Source organism: Sciurus carolinensis, chromosome 9 (genome assembly GCF_902686445.1).
Source record: "Sciurus carolinensis chromosome 9, mSciCar1.2, whole genome shotgun sequence".
NCBI lineage: Eukaryota > Metazoa > Chordata > Mammalia > Rodentia > Sciuridae > Sciurus > Sciurus carolinensis.
The window spans coordinates 469,543-486,774 of NC_062221.1; the positions used below are offsets into that span (position 1 = coordinate 469,543).

Below are 17,232 nucleotides of genomic sequence, written 5' to 3' on the forward strand. Positions count from 1 at the left end.
AAAACCAAAGCTTTAAATAGAGATTAGAATGCTGAGTTAAGAATGCCATAGAAAGGTTTTTGTGATTTATTTATAGATTCACAACATAAATTTTAGAACACACAAATACTCTGCTATTTTGGTGGAATCTCAAAACCCCACAGCTGTGCTTTCTTATGGTTATTATTCTTGACTTTACGTTGCATGTCCATTTTCATTTGAAATAGGAATGTCTTTCCTTAGTGTCTGTGGAATGTTGGCTTATAGGGGAAATGAGCCAATCTTAGTCACAGCTGCTTTATTCAGATGGTGTTTTTAAGCTGTGTGCTTCACTTGATGCAGGCAGTTGCTGTTACGCAGGGCCCTGTAGGTTTTATCAGACCTTTGATTGCTGCTGAGATGCTCACTGCCAGCACTCGTGGTCAGAAGATCTGTTTTCCTCTCCGTACGTAATCCCAACATCTCTTGCTATTACCTCCCTCAGCCTACGTGTGCCAGGGAGAGCCTGTAGCGAAGCGTGGACGTAAGCATGGACGACCGTCACTGGGAGGCACTCAGAGTCCAGCAGCTGTGTTCAGGAGTGACGTTTTGTATCTGTCTGGCCGGACCGTGGGGGAACCTCGTGTAGTGTTGTTTTGGTTGTTGTCCTTGGTCATTGTCCTCCTTACCCCGATATGGTGAGGTGAAACGATGACATCTAAAAGTTGATGAGTTCCCTAGTTGATTTCTTTATGTTTTAATTTATTATTTGAATCAAAGAGGTAATTAATCTTTATGATTGTAGAATACATGAAATAATCCTAAGCTTTTCTAGCATTTCAGGAACAGTTCACCAACCACTGTGTGGAAATTACAGGACTTACTAGATGAAGGGGTTTACTTATCAAGTAAAATAATACTGTTGCTATTGCAGATTTTTTTTCTAATTAAATTTATTTCTAACAGATACACAAAACCATAAAATTTGTATGTACTAATGGGTTACCTTGCAATATCCAGTACATGTATGTTGCCCATGTTTAAATAGGGTGAAACATTTATCTTCCCAACCATTTGTTCTTTGTAGTGAAAACTTTGAAAATCAGCCACCTTACTGTGAAGAGCGTCACAGAGCTTCTCGCTGCGTCCCACTGAGACTCAGTACCGCTGGCCAGACTTCCTGCACTCCCACTGCCCCTGTTCTCTGATAGCCCAGCTGTTCTGAGGTCACCTTATAGATTCCACTCGAGGGACCATGGGGTGCTGCCTTGCTGCGCCCGGGTGCTTCGCGTGGCACAGTGATGTCCACTTCCATCCACGTTGTCACACGTGGCAGGGCTTCGCTCTGTGCCATGTTGTCCACTCCTCAGGCGATGGGCACTTCGGTCATGCCCATTTTTGGCTTTTGCAAATAGAGCTGCGGAGAACAGGGGCGTGCAGGTGTCTCTTAGGAGCCGATTTCATGTCCTGTGGGCAGACCCCAGTGTGGGCTTGCGGGTCAGGTGGTAGTCCTCTCTGCCTCTCGGAGGAGTCTCATGCTGTTTTCCACGGTGGCAGTGCTGACCTCGTCCCTCCAGCATGGGCAGGGCTCTCTGTTCTCTGCCTCCGCCAGCACAGGCTGTGTTCAGTCTTTGGTGTCTGCCACTCCTACTAGGGTGAGTCGGTACCTCATGGGCTTCGGTTTGCACTCCCTGATGGTCAGTCATGCTGAGCCTTTCTCCTGCACCAGCCGCCACTTCTGTACCTTCGTTTGAAAAATGTGCTTTTAGATCTATTGCCCATTTTTGAGATTGGGATGTTTTTGTTGTTAGATTTTCGGTGTTCCTTAGGTATTCTGCACAGCAACTGTCAGTTGTGTGGTTTGCAAATATTTTCTCCCATTTTCTTGGTTGCGTCTTCATTCTGTTGAGTGTCTCCTTCACTGTGCAGAAGGTACTACAGACTTGGCACATTTTTCTTTTCCTCCTTTAAATGCCTGCCTTAAAAATATCGCGTCAGTTGATACATCCTAGGTGGGTAACTTTTGCCATCCATGCACAACATGGGAACAAGACACACGTGCTCTGGCCAGAATGTGAATTCAAGCTCCACTTAAATTAACTGCGTAACTTTAAGCATGTTACTTACTCCTTGTGATTTTGCTAAAGGCCTGAGCCCAGCTTGTGTTAGCCCCCCAGGCCTTCGGTATGTTCTAGGTTGAACAAACTAATTATTTACCAACTGAAGTGTCAGTTCCCTTTAGAACCTGTTTTGTATTTGTAATACCATTAAACCCTTGGTGACAATCACTTCAGTTCCTAAGGAGGATGTGCTGAATATTAAAGTACCACTTACCTGTATCATCCTGTTGTTGCCATGGAAATGTTCCAACTAATTTATTGTATTTCAAAAATTGCTCGGGATTTTGGTTCTTTGTTGCTTGGTTTGCTTTCTGTTTTTTCGTTTGTTTTTTGTTCCTTGTGTGTGTAACAAATGTTGTAAAGAGCTTTATCATTTTCAACTTCGCTGTTTCTTGGTAGAGGAAAGAAAGCATGGATGTATTAGGAGGAGCTTGACTGTACTTCTCTTTTCAGGACTTAGTCCCTCCCTACAAGCAGGATTGGCGTTCTCTTGAGTTAAGATTCTAATGTCTGGAAACAAAAGGAAGTTTTAGTAAAAGCTCCTTCTGCCACACTTCCTGCAAAAACCACACTCACTTTTATTTCAGCCAGCATGCAGTGGGTTAAATCCGGGAGCTGACAGCATGCTGTGTCTTCAGGAGGCAGTAGAAGTGTGTGGAAAGAGCAGCAACTTCAGGAGGAGGACGAGGACGTGGATTTATTCCAGGCAGTTCAGCACCTGGAACAACCGGTGACTTTGGGAAAGTCACTCAGCCTTCCTGAGCCTTTGACGGTCACCTGTAAAAGTACAGGTTGTTTTAGTTTCTGTTTGACCTGACAGGGTTGTGCATACCCGGTGAGAGAACCCATGCTGTGGCAGAGTGGAAAGAGCCCAGAAGGAGCTGCCGGCCTCAAGTGTGAGTCCGGGCTGAGCGGAGTCCCAGCTGCATAACCAGGGCAGGTTAGCAATGTCTCTAGGATTGTTTCTTCTCCATTTTATCTTGCTTCCTCCACTTTTGCAAGTATTTTTTTGATAGCCTGCTTTGCATCAAGCACTGTTTTAAGGTACTGTAACTGTAGTGGAGAGATACATAGTCAGAGGCTCTGCTTTGCACCTTTCATTGAGCTAGCAGAGTGCAGAAGTCAAGAGGACGGTCTGGAAACTGCCTACCAGGTAGAATCCAGCTTGACCACCTGCAGCTCTGTGACCTGGCGTCCGGGTACACATTATCCAACAGCCGTGCCTCTGTTTTGTCATCTGTGAAGTGGGGTGAAGATAGTACTTCCCTTGCTGGTTTGCTGTGAGCTTACCTGGTTCTTGGTCTCATTTGATGGCTGTACAGTTATTATCATTATCACATTCTGGAGTGGAGAGAAGTGGAAGTGTAAGCAAGAAGAGTTGTGCTGCGTTGAGTAGTCCTGCGTTCTGTGAAGGAAGGCCTTCCTGGTGCGGGATGCCGAGTCAAGGGAGAGGGGCGGTGTCTGAGGCAGGGTGGTCAGAGGCTTCTCTTAGGCCCCGAGATGTGAGCGTGAGTCTGAGGGAGAGGCTGTATCCCGTGGATCTCGGGATCGCTCCAGGAGATGGGCACGCCTGTGCAGAATGGGCTTCAAATGAAATGAATTTTAAACTGACATGTGGTAGAGGTAAATGTCTTGGCAAGATAGAAAATATCTCCCTAAAATATAGATGGTGCTAGACCAATGCCTCTGCTGCTATTTAAAATGGCGAGGTTGGGCTGCGCTGTGGCTTGGTGGTGCGGCACTTGCCTCCATATGTGAGGTCCCGGGCTCAATCCTCGGCACCACATCAAAGTAAATAAATACAATAAAAGACCATCTCCAACTAAAAAATATCTTTAAAAAATTAAAAAATAAAATGAGGTTGATGCATGTTTAGTGGTGTGACAGGTTATCTGATGTGTATCATTAAGTGGGGAGAAACTTACTACTTTTTTCTATTTTTATACCATTGATAAGACATAGTAAAATTTTTATTGATTCTGTTGGTACAAAAATAGTGATTAAATATTCCTTGATATTAGCCATTGTGGTTGCTGCCTTCCTGGGACTTACATGCTTGAGTGTGTGCATGTGCGCATGCATGTGTGTGCTTATGTGTGTGTGTGCGCGAGGGGGAAGGGCTAGCGTGTGGGAGCGAGTGTGGAGTGTGTGAGACACTAGGGAAGGAAACAAGCCCTCTGTGGTTCTGTGATTCTAGAACTTGTGAGGATCTCACACTCACCCACCCCAAAACCAGGTCAGTGGGTGCTGAGGCCAGCGGAGAGGATCTGGGGTTGGTGACGGTCAGCAGCTCGTTGTGGTTGGGTCGTGTGTGTGTGTGTGTGTGTGTGTGACAACCCTGGAACTGTGGGCACTTCTGGTAAACATGCCCAAAGAGGGAAGTGCTGCGGTTGGGTTTTCTCCTCTTGTTCCCTCCCCACTGTTAAGTGGATAAAGAATATGCATTGTTTTTTAAAAGTAGAAGAAAGTTATTTTGAAAACGATAGCAAAAGAAAAGAAATGACCTTTCTCTAAGGCCAGATCCCTTGAATTACTCACTGCTAATCATAGGCTATTTCTTCTGTTGGAAACAGTAAGATCGTTTTTCTTTCTGCTCCTGAGTAATAGGTAATTTTTGACAAAATTCTTTTTTCGGTGGCATTTGGTTTTGACCTTGAACATGGGTGTAAGGGTCTAATATTGTGAGATTCCAGTTCAGACAGAGCTGTGCCAGGAACTCAGGCTTAGGGAAGTAGAGGTCCAGTCTTCTCAGCTCTTGCTGTGTCCACCTGCCGGCCTCTGGACGGCCGTGTGTGGTGTAGGGCGAGGGTTGTGGTGTTGTGGTCTGCTCTCACCCACACCTCTCCTGGAAATGGGTATGTAAAAGAAGCCTTTTCTCTTTTTTACTTAGGAATTAAATTACTTCTTCGTTCACTAACAGTTCAGATTATGTCTGTAGAGGAATAAGTCAAATGGAATTATTAAAGGTAAAAAATGATGCTCACTCTCAAGGGGCTGTTGAGAGATTAGTGAGGAAGCGCATGTATGAAGGTGCTTGCTTTGTGATTGTCAGCGTACAGTACTTCTAACCACTTGGGTAATAAGGAGGATTTATAGTCTGGAAAATCAACCTTGGACAGTTAAGTTGGTTATAATTGTTTCCAGTTTAATTTGCTGCTATTATGAAGGAAGTTAAGTTGATTATGTACTAAGAATGGACTTTTACAAATTATTTTGTTGTTCTTTTATACAGTTGATGTGCTAAAGAAAATTGACATTCCATCTGTATTTATTGGTGAATCATCAGCCAATTCCCTGAAAGATGAATTCACATATGAAAAAGGGTAAGTAATGAATATCAAAAATAATCATAATCATGAAACTTAAAATTCTTTTTCTCTCCTTTTTCATTTTTTTATTTTTCCTGGTACTGGCAATTGAACCTGGGATACTTTACTACTGGGCTACACCCCCAGTGCTTTGTTTATTTTGTTACAGGCTGGCCTTGAACTTGAAATCCACCTCCCCTAGCCTCCCAAGTTCTGGAGTTATGGACTGTGCCACCACGCCTGGCTGAATTCTTCCTTATGTTCCGGTGGAATTACGTGATATTAATTGTAGTCAGGATTATATATTAGTATGAACTCTATTGGCTAAATGTTCTCTTTTTAAGTCAGGATGATTTTAAGACTATTGTACCGTTTCTTCTGTGTATGATTATATATTAAAATATGTTGGTGCTAGAGAGTTAGTAATGTTGGCACCAATGTTGCTAACAAGATAAAACTTTGCCTTTTGTATTTCAGTCCAACTATTGCTGAAACCTTGGTCCCTGTCCCAGATGCCCATATCATATCGAGGAAAAGGAAAAAGAAAGGTTATTGCTTTGCTAGCAAAGGAGAAACACGGGGACTCAGGTTCCAGAGTCTGTGATTCTACCCATCATAGGGACGGGGCTTTCAGAGGTGATTCAGAGAGTAAGACTGGGGAGGAGAGATGAGGAAAGAGAAGATCTGGGAAAAGAAGTTCAGGGAGGAGGAGGTTAGAGAAAAGAAGTTAAGGGAAAAGGTTGGGAAAAAGAAAAAACCATGGAAGTTTCAAAGCGACAAGGGATGTAAGTCAAAGCATAAGTGAACCCCTGTTACAAAACCACTGTTACTTAAAAACCATGCGGCTTATCTTTCCAGGAAGACATGTTTATGTGTATGCACACACACAATAGCAGTACTGGGTACTGAACCCAGGATCTTACGCCAAGCAAGTGCTCTGCTGCTAGGTTGTGTCCCCAGACCTTTTGATGTTTTTATTTTGAGAGTCTTGCTAAATTGCCCAGACTGGCCTCAGACTTGCAGTCCTCTTGCTGTAGCTTCCAAAGCAGCTGGGATCACAGGTGTGTGTACCTCTGTGCCCAATTTATATCCTATTTAAAGAAATAATTTTATCAACATAGAATCAGTGCGACTAACTTCTACAAAGACAAAAAGTCAGTTTTAAAGTTTTATAAGTTTATTTGGAATAAAATCTTCAATATGAACCCCTCCCCCAAAATCTTATTCGAAGGAACCTTTAGACTAAAGTTAGCATTAAGGCACAGCTTTCTCATCTACAGTAATGCAGTGAGCACTCCAAAGCTTCTTCCATGAAACAGATCTCCAGAACATAGCGGGCAGGAACTAAGAGGAACAATAGTGACTGTGGGCAGTAAGTGCAGCTGGTGTCTTGAGTGTGCACCTAAGTGCCAGGCCCTCCTGAGAGCAGGACTTCTCCACGGCCATCCACTTGATTCTCACAACCGCCACCTAGAGGTCAGTGCTGTCAGTGGTCCACATTCGACAAAAGAAGAGACTGGCACTATGAAATAAAATTCTGATTATTTGTGGGGGAATATATGAATATTTGAGTTTGCAAATGCATAAAAAGAAGCAGGCGAGATATTCTCTTGTTTTTGTCATTTTTCACCATATAGTATTGATAATTTAAAATACTATTCTCATACACTAAGAACATCTTTATTAAGTTAGGGACTATACTTTTGGATGTTCTATCAAAAAACAGTCATAAAAAATGGCATTTTTGTCAGCCATGTTCAAGTGGTTAGTAGGGGGGAGAACTAATATTTGCTTTTACCTTGACTTTGTAACTTCATTAGAAAAATTCTGTATTTTAATATGCATTATATTAGTCAGGGTTCTCTAGAGGAACTGAGCCAACAGGATGTAGATAAGGGTATGATTATGAGAGGGGTTTACTAGACTGGCTCACACCACCAGAAGCTGGGTGATTCCACAGTGGCCGTCCGCAGGCTGGAGAGCTGGGGAAACCAGTAGCTGCTCCGTCCACGAAGTTGGGGTCTCAGGACCAGAGGGATCATTGATGCTGCAGTCCAGGACCAAAAGCCTGGGAACTCCCTGGAGAGGCAGCGGCAGAGAGCTTTGGAAGAGTGAAGGACGCAGGTCTGCCGGCCTCGGGGATCGCAGCAGCGATCCGGAACCCGCGCAAGAAGGACGGAGCTTGCTGCGGCTGCGTCCTTGTTTTCCCAGCTTTTGTTCCATCCAAGCCTCCAACCTATTGGATGGCAATGCCCACACTTAGGGTGCGTCCCCACTTCCTGTCCCACATGCCAGTCATTCCTGGAACACCCTCCTTGAGACTCCTGGGATCCTCCGTCTAGTCATCTCTTAATCCAGTCAGGCTGACAATCCAGATCACCCACCACATGCATCTTAAAGAGTCTTTTGTCTTTAATTATAAAATCATACTTTTTTACATTAAAAAGTAATACATACATGCTGGTAAAATTATGTAAAACTTCTGAAGTGGAAACATATGAAATAGAGTCCCCTGTGATGTTCTTCAATAACAGCTGTTAAAGCCTTCAGTTTTCCCATTTGATTACTCCCATTAATTAATGGTAATGTGTTCATAAAATGGAACCACACAATATGTAATATTTTGAAACTTTCTTCAGTTAATATTCTTTCCATGGTAAGACAAGTTCTCAAGACCTTTTATTCCACCTCTTGGAGAATTATATTGAGGAATTGGAAAATTTGGGGATTTTTACAAGTTTAACTTTCTAAATAGGACTTGAAGCAGCATCTGAAATTATACAAGTTAATGAAACTGCAATGAGTTTATAAGTATATTTTCCTGCCAGTTCATTTCAAGTTGATTAGAAAATTGCAAACGTTCTAAATAGAGTACACACACTGGGGGTTGAACACAAGCAAATATTATATTTTAATGCTTTTTAGGTTTTAGAATTGTGTGTAAAGGTTTGTAGACCTGTGCATATCGATTTGCCCTTTCGAACTGTCTGTCTACCCGTACCTAACCTATACTCCCTCCTTCTTGCCCTCCCAGCAACAAAGCTATGGAAAAATATGAGAATATGTTTAATATTTAATATATAGATATAAATATATGTATTTATGAACTTTTGCAGTGCTGACTATGTTTTTAAAAGATACAATAAATCCTGAAGGGATACTATTGTTTCCAATTGAAATTCAGGACTACAGGATTTTTACTTCATTTATCTTAAATCTGTGTTTTATTTTTCTAAGCTGAAGACAATATAATAATTATTATTAGTTTTAATTACACAATATAGACACAACAGACTCAGGAGAATGATATCAGTACTATTGTCAACATTTTTATATTTCTTTTTTTTTTTTTTTTTGCGGTGCTGGGTATCGAACCCAGGGCCTTGTGCATGCAAGGCAAGCACGGTTACCAACTGAGCTGTCTCCCAGCCCTGCCAACATTTTTAAAAAGCAGTTCTTCCCTGCTTGGAGTGTATCACAGTAGATATTAAAGTTAAATCACTTTTTTGTAAAGACGTGGAATATCATCTGTGCTGTTGTTTACAACTGGGAATACAAGTCTGTCTGATTCATTCCTTGAGGGCATGGAGAGTGCTCCTTCTCTTCCCAGTGGCGACTTTGATAGTTAAGTATAAAGTCAAAGCAACGAAAATAAATCATATTCAAAGAAGCCCAGACCCTGCGTATCATCCACCTTGTCCATCTTGACTCTATCCTTGCCTGATAGTAGTAACAATTTTTTCAAAAAGATTTAGTTTATTATTCATTAAGTTAAAAATTAATAGGCAAATGACCTTTCTTCTCCTGATCTTCAACTCTCAGTGTGTGGACTGTATCCTCGACCTGCTTTTGGCCTAGCAGTGCATCCTGGAGGCCAGAGCAGAGAGGGACTCTCCCTTCCCACTAGGAGCTGCACAGAGCTCCAGTCTTTGTCTGTGTTAGTGCTTTATTAGTCTCCTGTTGCTGGAGGTATGAGTTGTCCACATTCTTTGGCTGTTGTAACTGGTGCTGTAGAGAATGACCTTGTAGGTAAGTCCTTTGTTTTGTTGGTATGCTTTTGCAGTGGCTTCCTGTGAGCGGGGTCGCTGGTTCAGGGGTGGAATGCGTGTTCATCGTTTCTGAACATTGTCTCGTTCCATTCCAGGCTCAGCCAGTTAATGTGTGATGGTGTGATAGAAAGTGTGTGTCAGTTCCTGTCTTGTTGTATTTCATTCTTCATAGCTATTTTCCAGTCTTTTAACTACTGTTAAAAAACACGAGTACAGTAATCCTTTATTTAGATAGACCTTGATTTACCCAACCTGTGAAGCCACTAGATAAGCAGGGTTTATCATCCTGACTTCCGCCACTTCCTAGGATGTGACTCTGAGCAACAATTCATCACCTCTGGGCCTTAGATTCCCTCCTCTTTAAAAATGGGAACAACAATAATAGAATGTACGTGACAGCATTTCTGTAAGGATTAGTAAACACGTTCATAAAATTCTTTGAAGAATATCCAATACGTAGTAAATGCTTCCTAGGTACTAACCTTTATCCTTCTTCAAATAATTGCTTGTGTGCTAAACAGAGTGCTATGATAATATCCTTGACCATACAGTGTGTGTAGTTGTATAGCTGCCTCTTTAGCAAAAGCACCTGCATGTGATTAAGGATAAATTGTTTTAAAGTTCAGTAAACATTTACCACACTGCCCTCCCAAAAAGGTAGTTATTGGTCTTTTTAGTTAACTGCCAATCTGATAAGAAAACTCATTGGTTACATGGAATATTTCTTTATTTGTAGGGAACGTTTTTGTAAACTGGTGTCCTCTTACTATTTTGGTCTTTTAAAAACTTTAACTCTACAAGCATTTTGTAAATTTCTACTAAGAAAGGTAAATAACTGGGTGGCATACAATTTTTAAAGATTGCAGGCCGAGGAAAGGATTGTCGTCGATCAGGGTGAGTGGTGGAACGTGGGGAGATGGCTGGGGCGGCTTCCAGGAGGTCACTGAGTCTCCGTGGACTTGCTCTCTCTTTTGAACGTGAGGAGGACAAGGAAAGAACCTTGCACTTCAGGCTTTCTGTCTTCTCTTATGACTGTGGACGCTCACTTTTTGTATGACCCATCCCTAGCACTGGGTACAGAGACTGTCATGGTCAGGGTTCAGTAGATGTGGGTGAAATCAAACTGCCTTTATGCCACCTCAGGATTCCCAGCACGACAGAGCAGTATACTGGCAGAAAATCGGGGGTGCTGCTCGGGGACACAGGGCCTGCTGTGCCTGTCTTGTGGACATGGGCTGTTGGCCATCAGCTGTGTCTGGAAGGGGCTGGTTCGTGCACGCAGTCAGCTGAGGCCGTGGTGTGTGCAGCCCGGGCAGAGCTTGTTGCCTGGATCGCTGCTGGTCTGTAGCCCACAGCCCTGGTGTGGCTGTAAGTCCTCAAGCTGGGTCGTTTGGGCGGTGGGGTTAGGTGTCAGAATAGGAGAAGGCAAGGCTTCATGCGTGAACAGCGGGGTTGGGAGATACTGTTAAGAAGCTTAGGGGCTGGGAGACAGCTCAGTCAGTAGAGTGCAGGGGCTGGGAGACAGCTCAGTTGGTAGAGTGCAGGGGCTGGGAGATAGCTCAGCTGGTAGAGTGCTTGCCTTGTAAGCACAAGGCCCTGGGTTCGATCCCCAGCAACCCCCCCCCCCCAAAAAAAAAAAAAGCTTAGGTCTCAGTAGTGGTTTGAAATGAGCCTGGGAACACATGCAGGGGAAAAGAAGGTCTTAATTCCTGGGTCTTTTGGGATTCCGCCTCAGTGATCAAGTGTCAGCTGCAGAGCTCTTGGAGGGCACTCAGGATTGGGCACAGAAGCTGCGAGGTGAGGTGCTCACTGAGGCCATCTCAGTCCCTCCTTTTTCACACGCACATCAGTCTGGGACCAGGACCAGGGTGAGTCTGCAGGCTGAAAGCACAGAGGAAACAAGTGCAGCCACAGGACTGGCATTTCGTGTGGCTCCCCACCCTGCGGCCTCAGCGTCACCATTAGCGATTCTTGAGGGATAACAAAAGCAGTGTCTTGCATGTACATTCAGCTCTTCATTCAAGGTGTTCACAACCTTTTATCGATCATGAACATTTGAAATATACTGTGTCTTAGCAGCAAACTAAAATGACTTGAAATACAGCAGGAAAGCATTAACGAAGTGTGTAGAGTGTCAGTCATGCCAGTGAATCCCGACACTGCTTCCAGAAGACTCTGGAGTTCATTTTGTAGCTATAAGCACACAGGAAGTTTCTGCTAAAGTGTGTTCATTTCTAGTTCACTGGGACTGTTCTTTCAACTTGTTTCTTCTTACCTAGCAGCTTGTTTATTTCTGAGCAATCCTGGGGCTTGTTTTATGGAACAGTGTTTATTTATCTTATACAAACCCAGTGTGTCTTAGGAGGCCAATAGCATAAAGAGAGAAGGAAAAATCAGAACATAAGTGGTGTAAGCTTTCCTGCTCCTGAGATGTGAGGGAGCTGCAGTGGGCTCAAGTGAGGCTGTGCGGTAGTCGAGCTGCTAAATCCCAGCAATGTCAGTTCCTACGTAGCATGTGGTGGGGTGGAGGGGGAGGCTGCAGAGGGTCAGCGGCTCACAGAAAGGCCCTTTGTACGTAGAAGTGGTACCATTGGCTCATGGCAGTCTCAGAGTTTGTGCCAGGAACAGGGACATTATTTACAAAACTGGCCTCCTGCTAGAAGAGATGGTACCAGATAGATAAGCCCAGACGCGCTGCACTTTCTCTTAACACTGACAGTTAAAGCTACAAAAACTGCATGTGAAATCCTTTGTACCCTCGTTCTGCTGGAAATTGACTGGAGTTAAAAAAAAAAAAAAAAAAAAAAACAAGGAAGAGAAAAAACCCACTTGTATTCAAGCTGTCTTGGCAATTTGGGGAAGGTATTTAAATCTTGGAGGAAAATGACCTGGTATGACCTTGTTTTTGGTGAAGCTCAGTGCAACTCCTTGAGTGTGAGTATAAGAAGTAGTGCGTGAATAGCAGTAAGTTTGCTTTCATGATTTTTTTCATAAGAACGGTAGAGTCCTCAGTACCTCCTCCATCGCGGGGAAGGAACCACCTGTTTTTATTTGCCTTATACTGTACGTCGTCGTTTCACCTTGAACCCTCGTATCATGAAGCACCGGCTTTGTTACCCGGCACTGGATGACAGGTGGCCTTGCTGGCACCGTCCTGGCCTGCAGGCCTGGCCCCGTGCAGTCGACTTCGGTTGTGTTGCTGACCCTGCAGAGACGCCTCCCTGGGGTCCCATGCGGAGCTCTGAAGCCATGTGAAGGCTGCTGGTGCAGCACAAGGGTGCACGACTCTGTGGCGGTTCTGCCAGCAGTGAGACGAGGCCTGCAGCGGCCCTTGCCTCCCACGCCCCGGCGCGCACGCTCTGAGGCTTCCTCAGTCCAGCAGTGGAGGGCAGAGGAGATGGGGGTTTGCGTCCCTTCCTCTTCTCACAGACGAGGGGCGCAGGGCCGTGTCTGCGGTGCGCGGTGCAGCAGGCACCGTGAAGAACGTTGGAGGAAGCAGCGTGACGTTCTGTCAGCAATGCCTGTGTTTCCACAGAAGGAGGGACAAGCAGTCACTTTAGTTTTTATGCTTATGATACATATAAAATACAGCTTTTGTGTGGGCAGGGAGATTCAGTAAATAACACCTCTCCAAGACAGACACAGTAAGTATTGATTGACTGCTTTTCTTTAAGTCCAGGATCTTCTTTTAATTATATAGGTAAATTATCTGGAAAAATATGTAAAGTAGACTTGATATAAAAAACATTCCTTAAATTATTAGAAATTGTTTATTAGAAAATGAGATGTGTTGCCAGGTGCTATGGCACATGCCTGTAACCAACTCAGGAGGCTGCAGAAGGGAGATCATTTGAGGCCAGCCTTAGAAACTCTGTGAGACTGTGTCTCAAAATTAAAAATAATAAGGACAGGGGATGTAGTTGAGTAGTAAAGTACCTTGGGTTCAATTCTAGAAAAAAAGAAAATGAGATGTGTTTTAAAAAAATATTTTTACTTGATTTTACTTAACCTCATAATTTGACGGCTCTTCCTCATCATTGGTGGTGGCTTTTTGCTTTCTTCCAGGGGCCACATTATCCTGGTTCCAGAATTTAGCCTTCCTTTGGAATACTATTTAATCCCCTTCCTCATCATCGTGGGCATCTGCCTCATCTTGATCGTCATTTTCATGGTAGGTGAAACAACTTTCCATAATTGTAATAAACATGGTGTGAATGGACCTAAACTGCACTACGTTGGACAGGGAAGCCCAACAGGGAGGAGGAGCTCGTACTGCATGAGTCCAAGTGTATGCAGTCTGGAACCCAGACAGCACCAGTGAGCAGCAGGGCAGCGGGCACCCTGGGGACCAGGGTGAGGGGCGTGCTAAGGGGGCAGGTCTCCAGGGCCGGGTCCGTCACTGTCTTGGTAGAGGTTTGGGTTGCACAGATGTGCAGCATTTGTCTGAATCCACCTGATCTCATCCTTGGTTTTGTGCATTTCATTGTATGTAAATTGTACTTCAAAAGAAAAAAAAGGAACTGTAAAAAGTACTTAACTCTTAAGTAATGTGGTGTGGGCTTTAGTATTTGGGGGGAAGCCTACTGCAATCTGCAACTTACTTTGAAAGGTATTGTAAAACATTAAGAAGAATAAGGTAAGACTAGTGAGAGGCAGATAGGAGCAGACATGTGATAAAAGCATAGTAAGATGTTAATAGGTGGTGGGTTTTCATGGTCAGAGTCCTCACCTTCCTCCTGGGTGTTCATGGTCAGAGTCCTCACCTTCCTCCTGGGTGTTCATGGTCAGAGTCCTCACCTTCCACCTGGGTATTCATGGTCAGAGTCTTCACCTTCCTCCTGGGTGTTCATGGTCAGAGTCCTCACCTTCCACCTGGGTATTCATGGTCAGAGTCCTCACCTTCCACCTGGGTGTTCATGGTCAGAGTCTTCACCTCCACCTGGGTATTCATGGTCAGAGTCTTCACCTTCCACCTGGGTGTTCATGGTCAGAGTCCTCACCTTCCACCTGGGTGTTCATGGTCAGAGTCTTCACCTCCACCTGGGTATTCATGGTCAGAGTCCTCACCTTCCACCTGGGTGTTCATGGTCAGAGTCTTCACCTCCACCTGGGTGTTCATGGTCAGAGTCTTCACCTCCACCTGGGTGTTCATGGTCAGAGTCTTCACCTCCACCTGGGTGTTCATGGTCAGAGTCTTCACTTCCACCTGGGTGTTCATGGTCAGAGTCCTCACCTTCCACCTGGGTGTTCATGGTCAGAGTCTTCACCTCCACCTGGGTGTTCATGGTCAGAGTCTTCACCTCCACCTGGGTGTTCATGGTCAGAGTCTTCACCTCCACCTGGGTGTTCATGGTCAGAGTCTTCACTTCCACCTGGGTGTTCATGGTCAGAGTCCTCACCTTCCACCTGGGTGTTCATGGTCAGAGTCTTCACTTCCACCTGGGTGTTCATGGTCAGAGTCCTCACCTTCCACCTGGGTGTTCATGGTCAGAGTCTTCACCTTCCACCTGGGTGTTCATGGTCAGAGTCTTCACCTTCCTCCTGAGTGTTCATGGTCAGAGTCTTCACCTCCACCTGGGTGTTCATGGTCAGAGTCTTCACCTCCACCTGGGTGTTCATGGTCAGAGTCTTCACCTCCACCTGGGTGTTCATGGTCAGAGTCTTCACCTTCCACCTGGGTGTTCATGGTCAGAGTCTTCACCTTCCTCCTGAGTGTTCATGGTCAGAGTCTTCACTTTCCTCCTGGGTGTTCATGGTCAGAGTCTTCACCTTCCGTCTGATTGTTCCTGGTCAGTCTTCAGCTTCCACACACAAGGATTTTCATGTTAAAGTGTAAAGGAGGACTGGCGGCTGGAGGACGGGGATGATCTGGTGCTTCTCCAGCAGGGTGTTGTGCACACTCCACAGCTGTAGCGCGGGACACCTGGCTCCATTGTTCTCGTTCTTCTGGGTTGTGGAGGACGTGTCCGAAGCCGATGGGCGACACAATAGGGGGACAGCAGAGGAGAATCTCTCTGTATTCTCTTCACACATAGTCAAAGAAATTTGCAAAAATACAGAGCAATACCACTCTTCAAAATTTTTGCTTATTTTTCATAAAGAATATTTGTATCAATATCCAGTGAGTTTATTGTCATTTTGAAGTTATAGATTAATTTAGAGGTCGAGGTCCATTTTTGAAATGTTTGATTTCCGATGCCTTTTCTTTTTTAAAGTTGATGTAGGTCCTTCCCATCCACAGGGTTCATCATTTTTCTGTCAGTCCTTGTGTCTTCTGTTAGCCTTATTACATAAAGGTCTTTCTTTGCTATTACAAAAGAGATTTTGAAGTTGCAGTTCTAATTAGTCATTACTAGGACATAAGAGCATTGATGATTTTTAGCCATCAGCTTTTAACTTTGGAGCACTGTTAGGGTCACAGGAAGTTTCACAGAGCAGTTCCTTGCACCTCCCTCGAGTTCCCCTTGCCGGTCATCTGCACCGTCTGTCAGAACCAGGAAACTCAGTGGGACATTCCCATCCACCAGCCTCCAGCCGTTGCTTGGATCTCACCAGCTTTTTCATTCTTGTGCTGCTTCTGTTCCTGGATCCAGCCTGGGGTTCCATGCAGTTTGTCACTCCCCCCTGGTCTCCCCTGACAGGGCAGCTCTCATCTGCCTTGTTCTTCAGGGACTTAGTAGTCTGAGGACTCCAGGCCAGGTGTCCTGCTCGAGGGTCTGCCAGTCTGATTTGTTTTCCTTGTGATTAGACTGGGTTAAGTTTTTCAAAAGGAGCATCAGCACAGAGCTGAAGTGGTGTTTTCTTAACGTGGGTCAGTGGGTACGTGATATCCACCTAACAACCCTGATGTGAACCTTCTGCATGGGTAAGGCAGTGTGGCCCAGTTCCTCCATTATAAAGTTAATGTTTTTCCTTTCTCCTGCTCTTCCTTTCTTTAGAAACGAGGCACCATGTTTAGCCTACTCTAAAGGTGAGGAGGCAGGAATCAAGCCCCACCTCTTTGGAGCAGGAAGTATCTAATATATTATTTGAAATACTTCTGTAAGGAAGATTTTCTCTTTTCGGCATTCATTCATTCTTTCATTATCATTTATATTAGTATGCACTCAGGTATATTTATTTTATGCTTGGGTTTAAACCGAAGCTGCACTATTTTTCTTATTTAATGTGTTTGAGTCCTATATTCCTTTTACTTGACCCCTGTCCTTTTGTGTATTTAGCCCTTCTTTTTTTATTAGTGCATCATAGGTATACTTAACAATGGGGTCATTTTGACTGATCATAAATGCATATAGCATAATTTGCTCCATTGCAATCCCCAGTGCTGCCCTCTTCTCTCCCCTCCTTCCTACCACTGCTCTGTTGGTCCTACTTCCTTTAATGAGATGTTTTGATTGGCACGTGACAGTTGAGTCCCTGTGGTGTGTGCACAGCTGCGCACCGCGGCTGGGCCGCCTCCTTCCGTGGCGCCTGTCTCCCGTGCCTCCCTCCCGCCGCCTGCCTCACCCCTTCCTCTCCAGGGTTCCTCTTCTGTGCTGCAGGCTCATCTCGAATTTTCTTTGGCACAGCCCTGAAATCAGCCATTTTTCCTAGAAGGAAAATTCCTTTGCTAGAGAGCTGTAAGGAGAAACCAAGATTTCTACGTTGTACATCTTATATATTAATCATATCCACAAACTTGCTGGAATCTCCTATTTTGGTAATTTGTTGATATTCTTGGGTTTTCAGTGTAAAAGGAAGGATGTATAGAAAATTTGAAAATGAACAACAAAAATGCCACTGGCAGATTAGGTGTAG

General features: G+C 44.4%; 1 protein-coding gene across 6 annotated transcripts in view; it reads left to right on the forward strand.

Annotated features, from left to right (window-relative positions):
• Positions 1-17,232, forward strand: part of Rnf13 (ring finger protein 13) — a 149,403-nt gene that overhangs the window by 100,874 nt on the left and 31,297 nt on the right. For all 6 annotated transcript variants that reach the window (XM_047563018.1, XM_047563017.1, XM_047563016.1 and 3 more), the window contains 2 exons: positions 5,311-5,401; positions 13,501-13,606. In XM_047563018.1, coding sequence (XP_047418974.1) covers positions 5,311-5,401; positions 13,501-13,606 — 197 coding nt within the window. The remainder of the gene's footprint in view (positions 1-5,310; positions 5,402-13,500; positions 13,607-17,232) is intronic.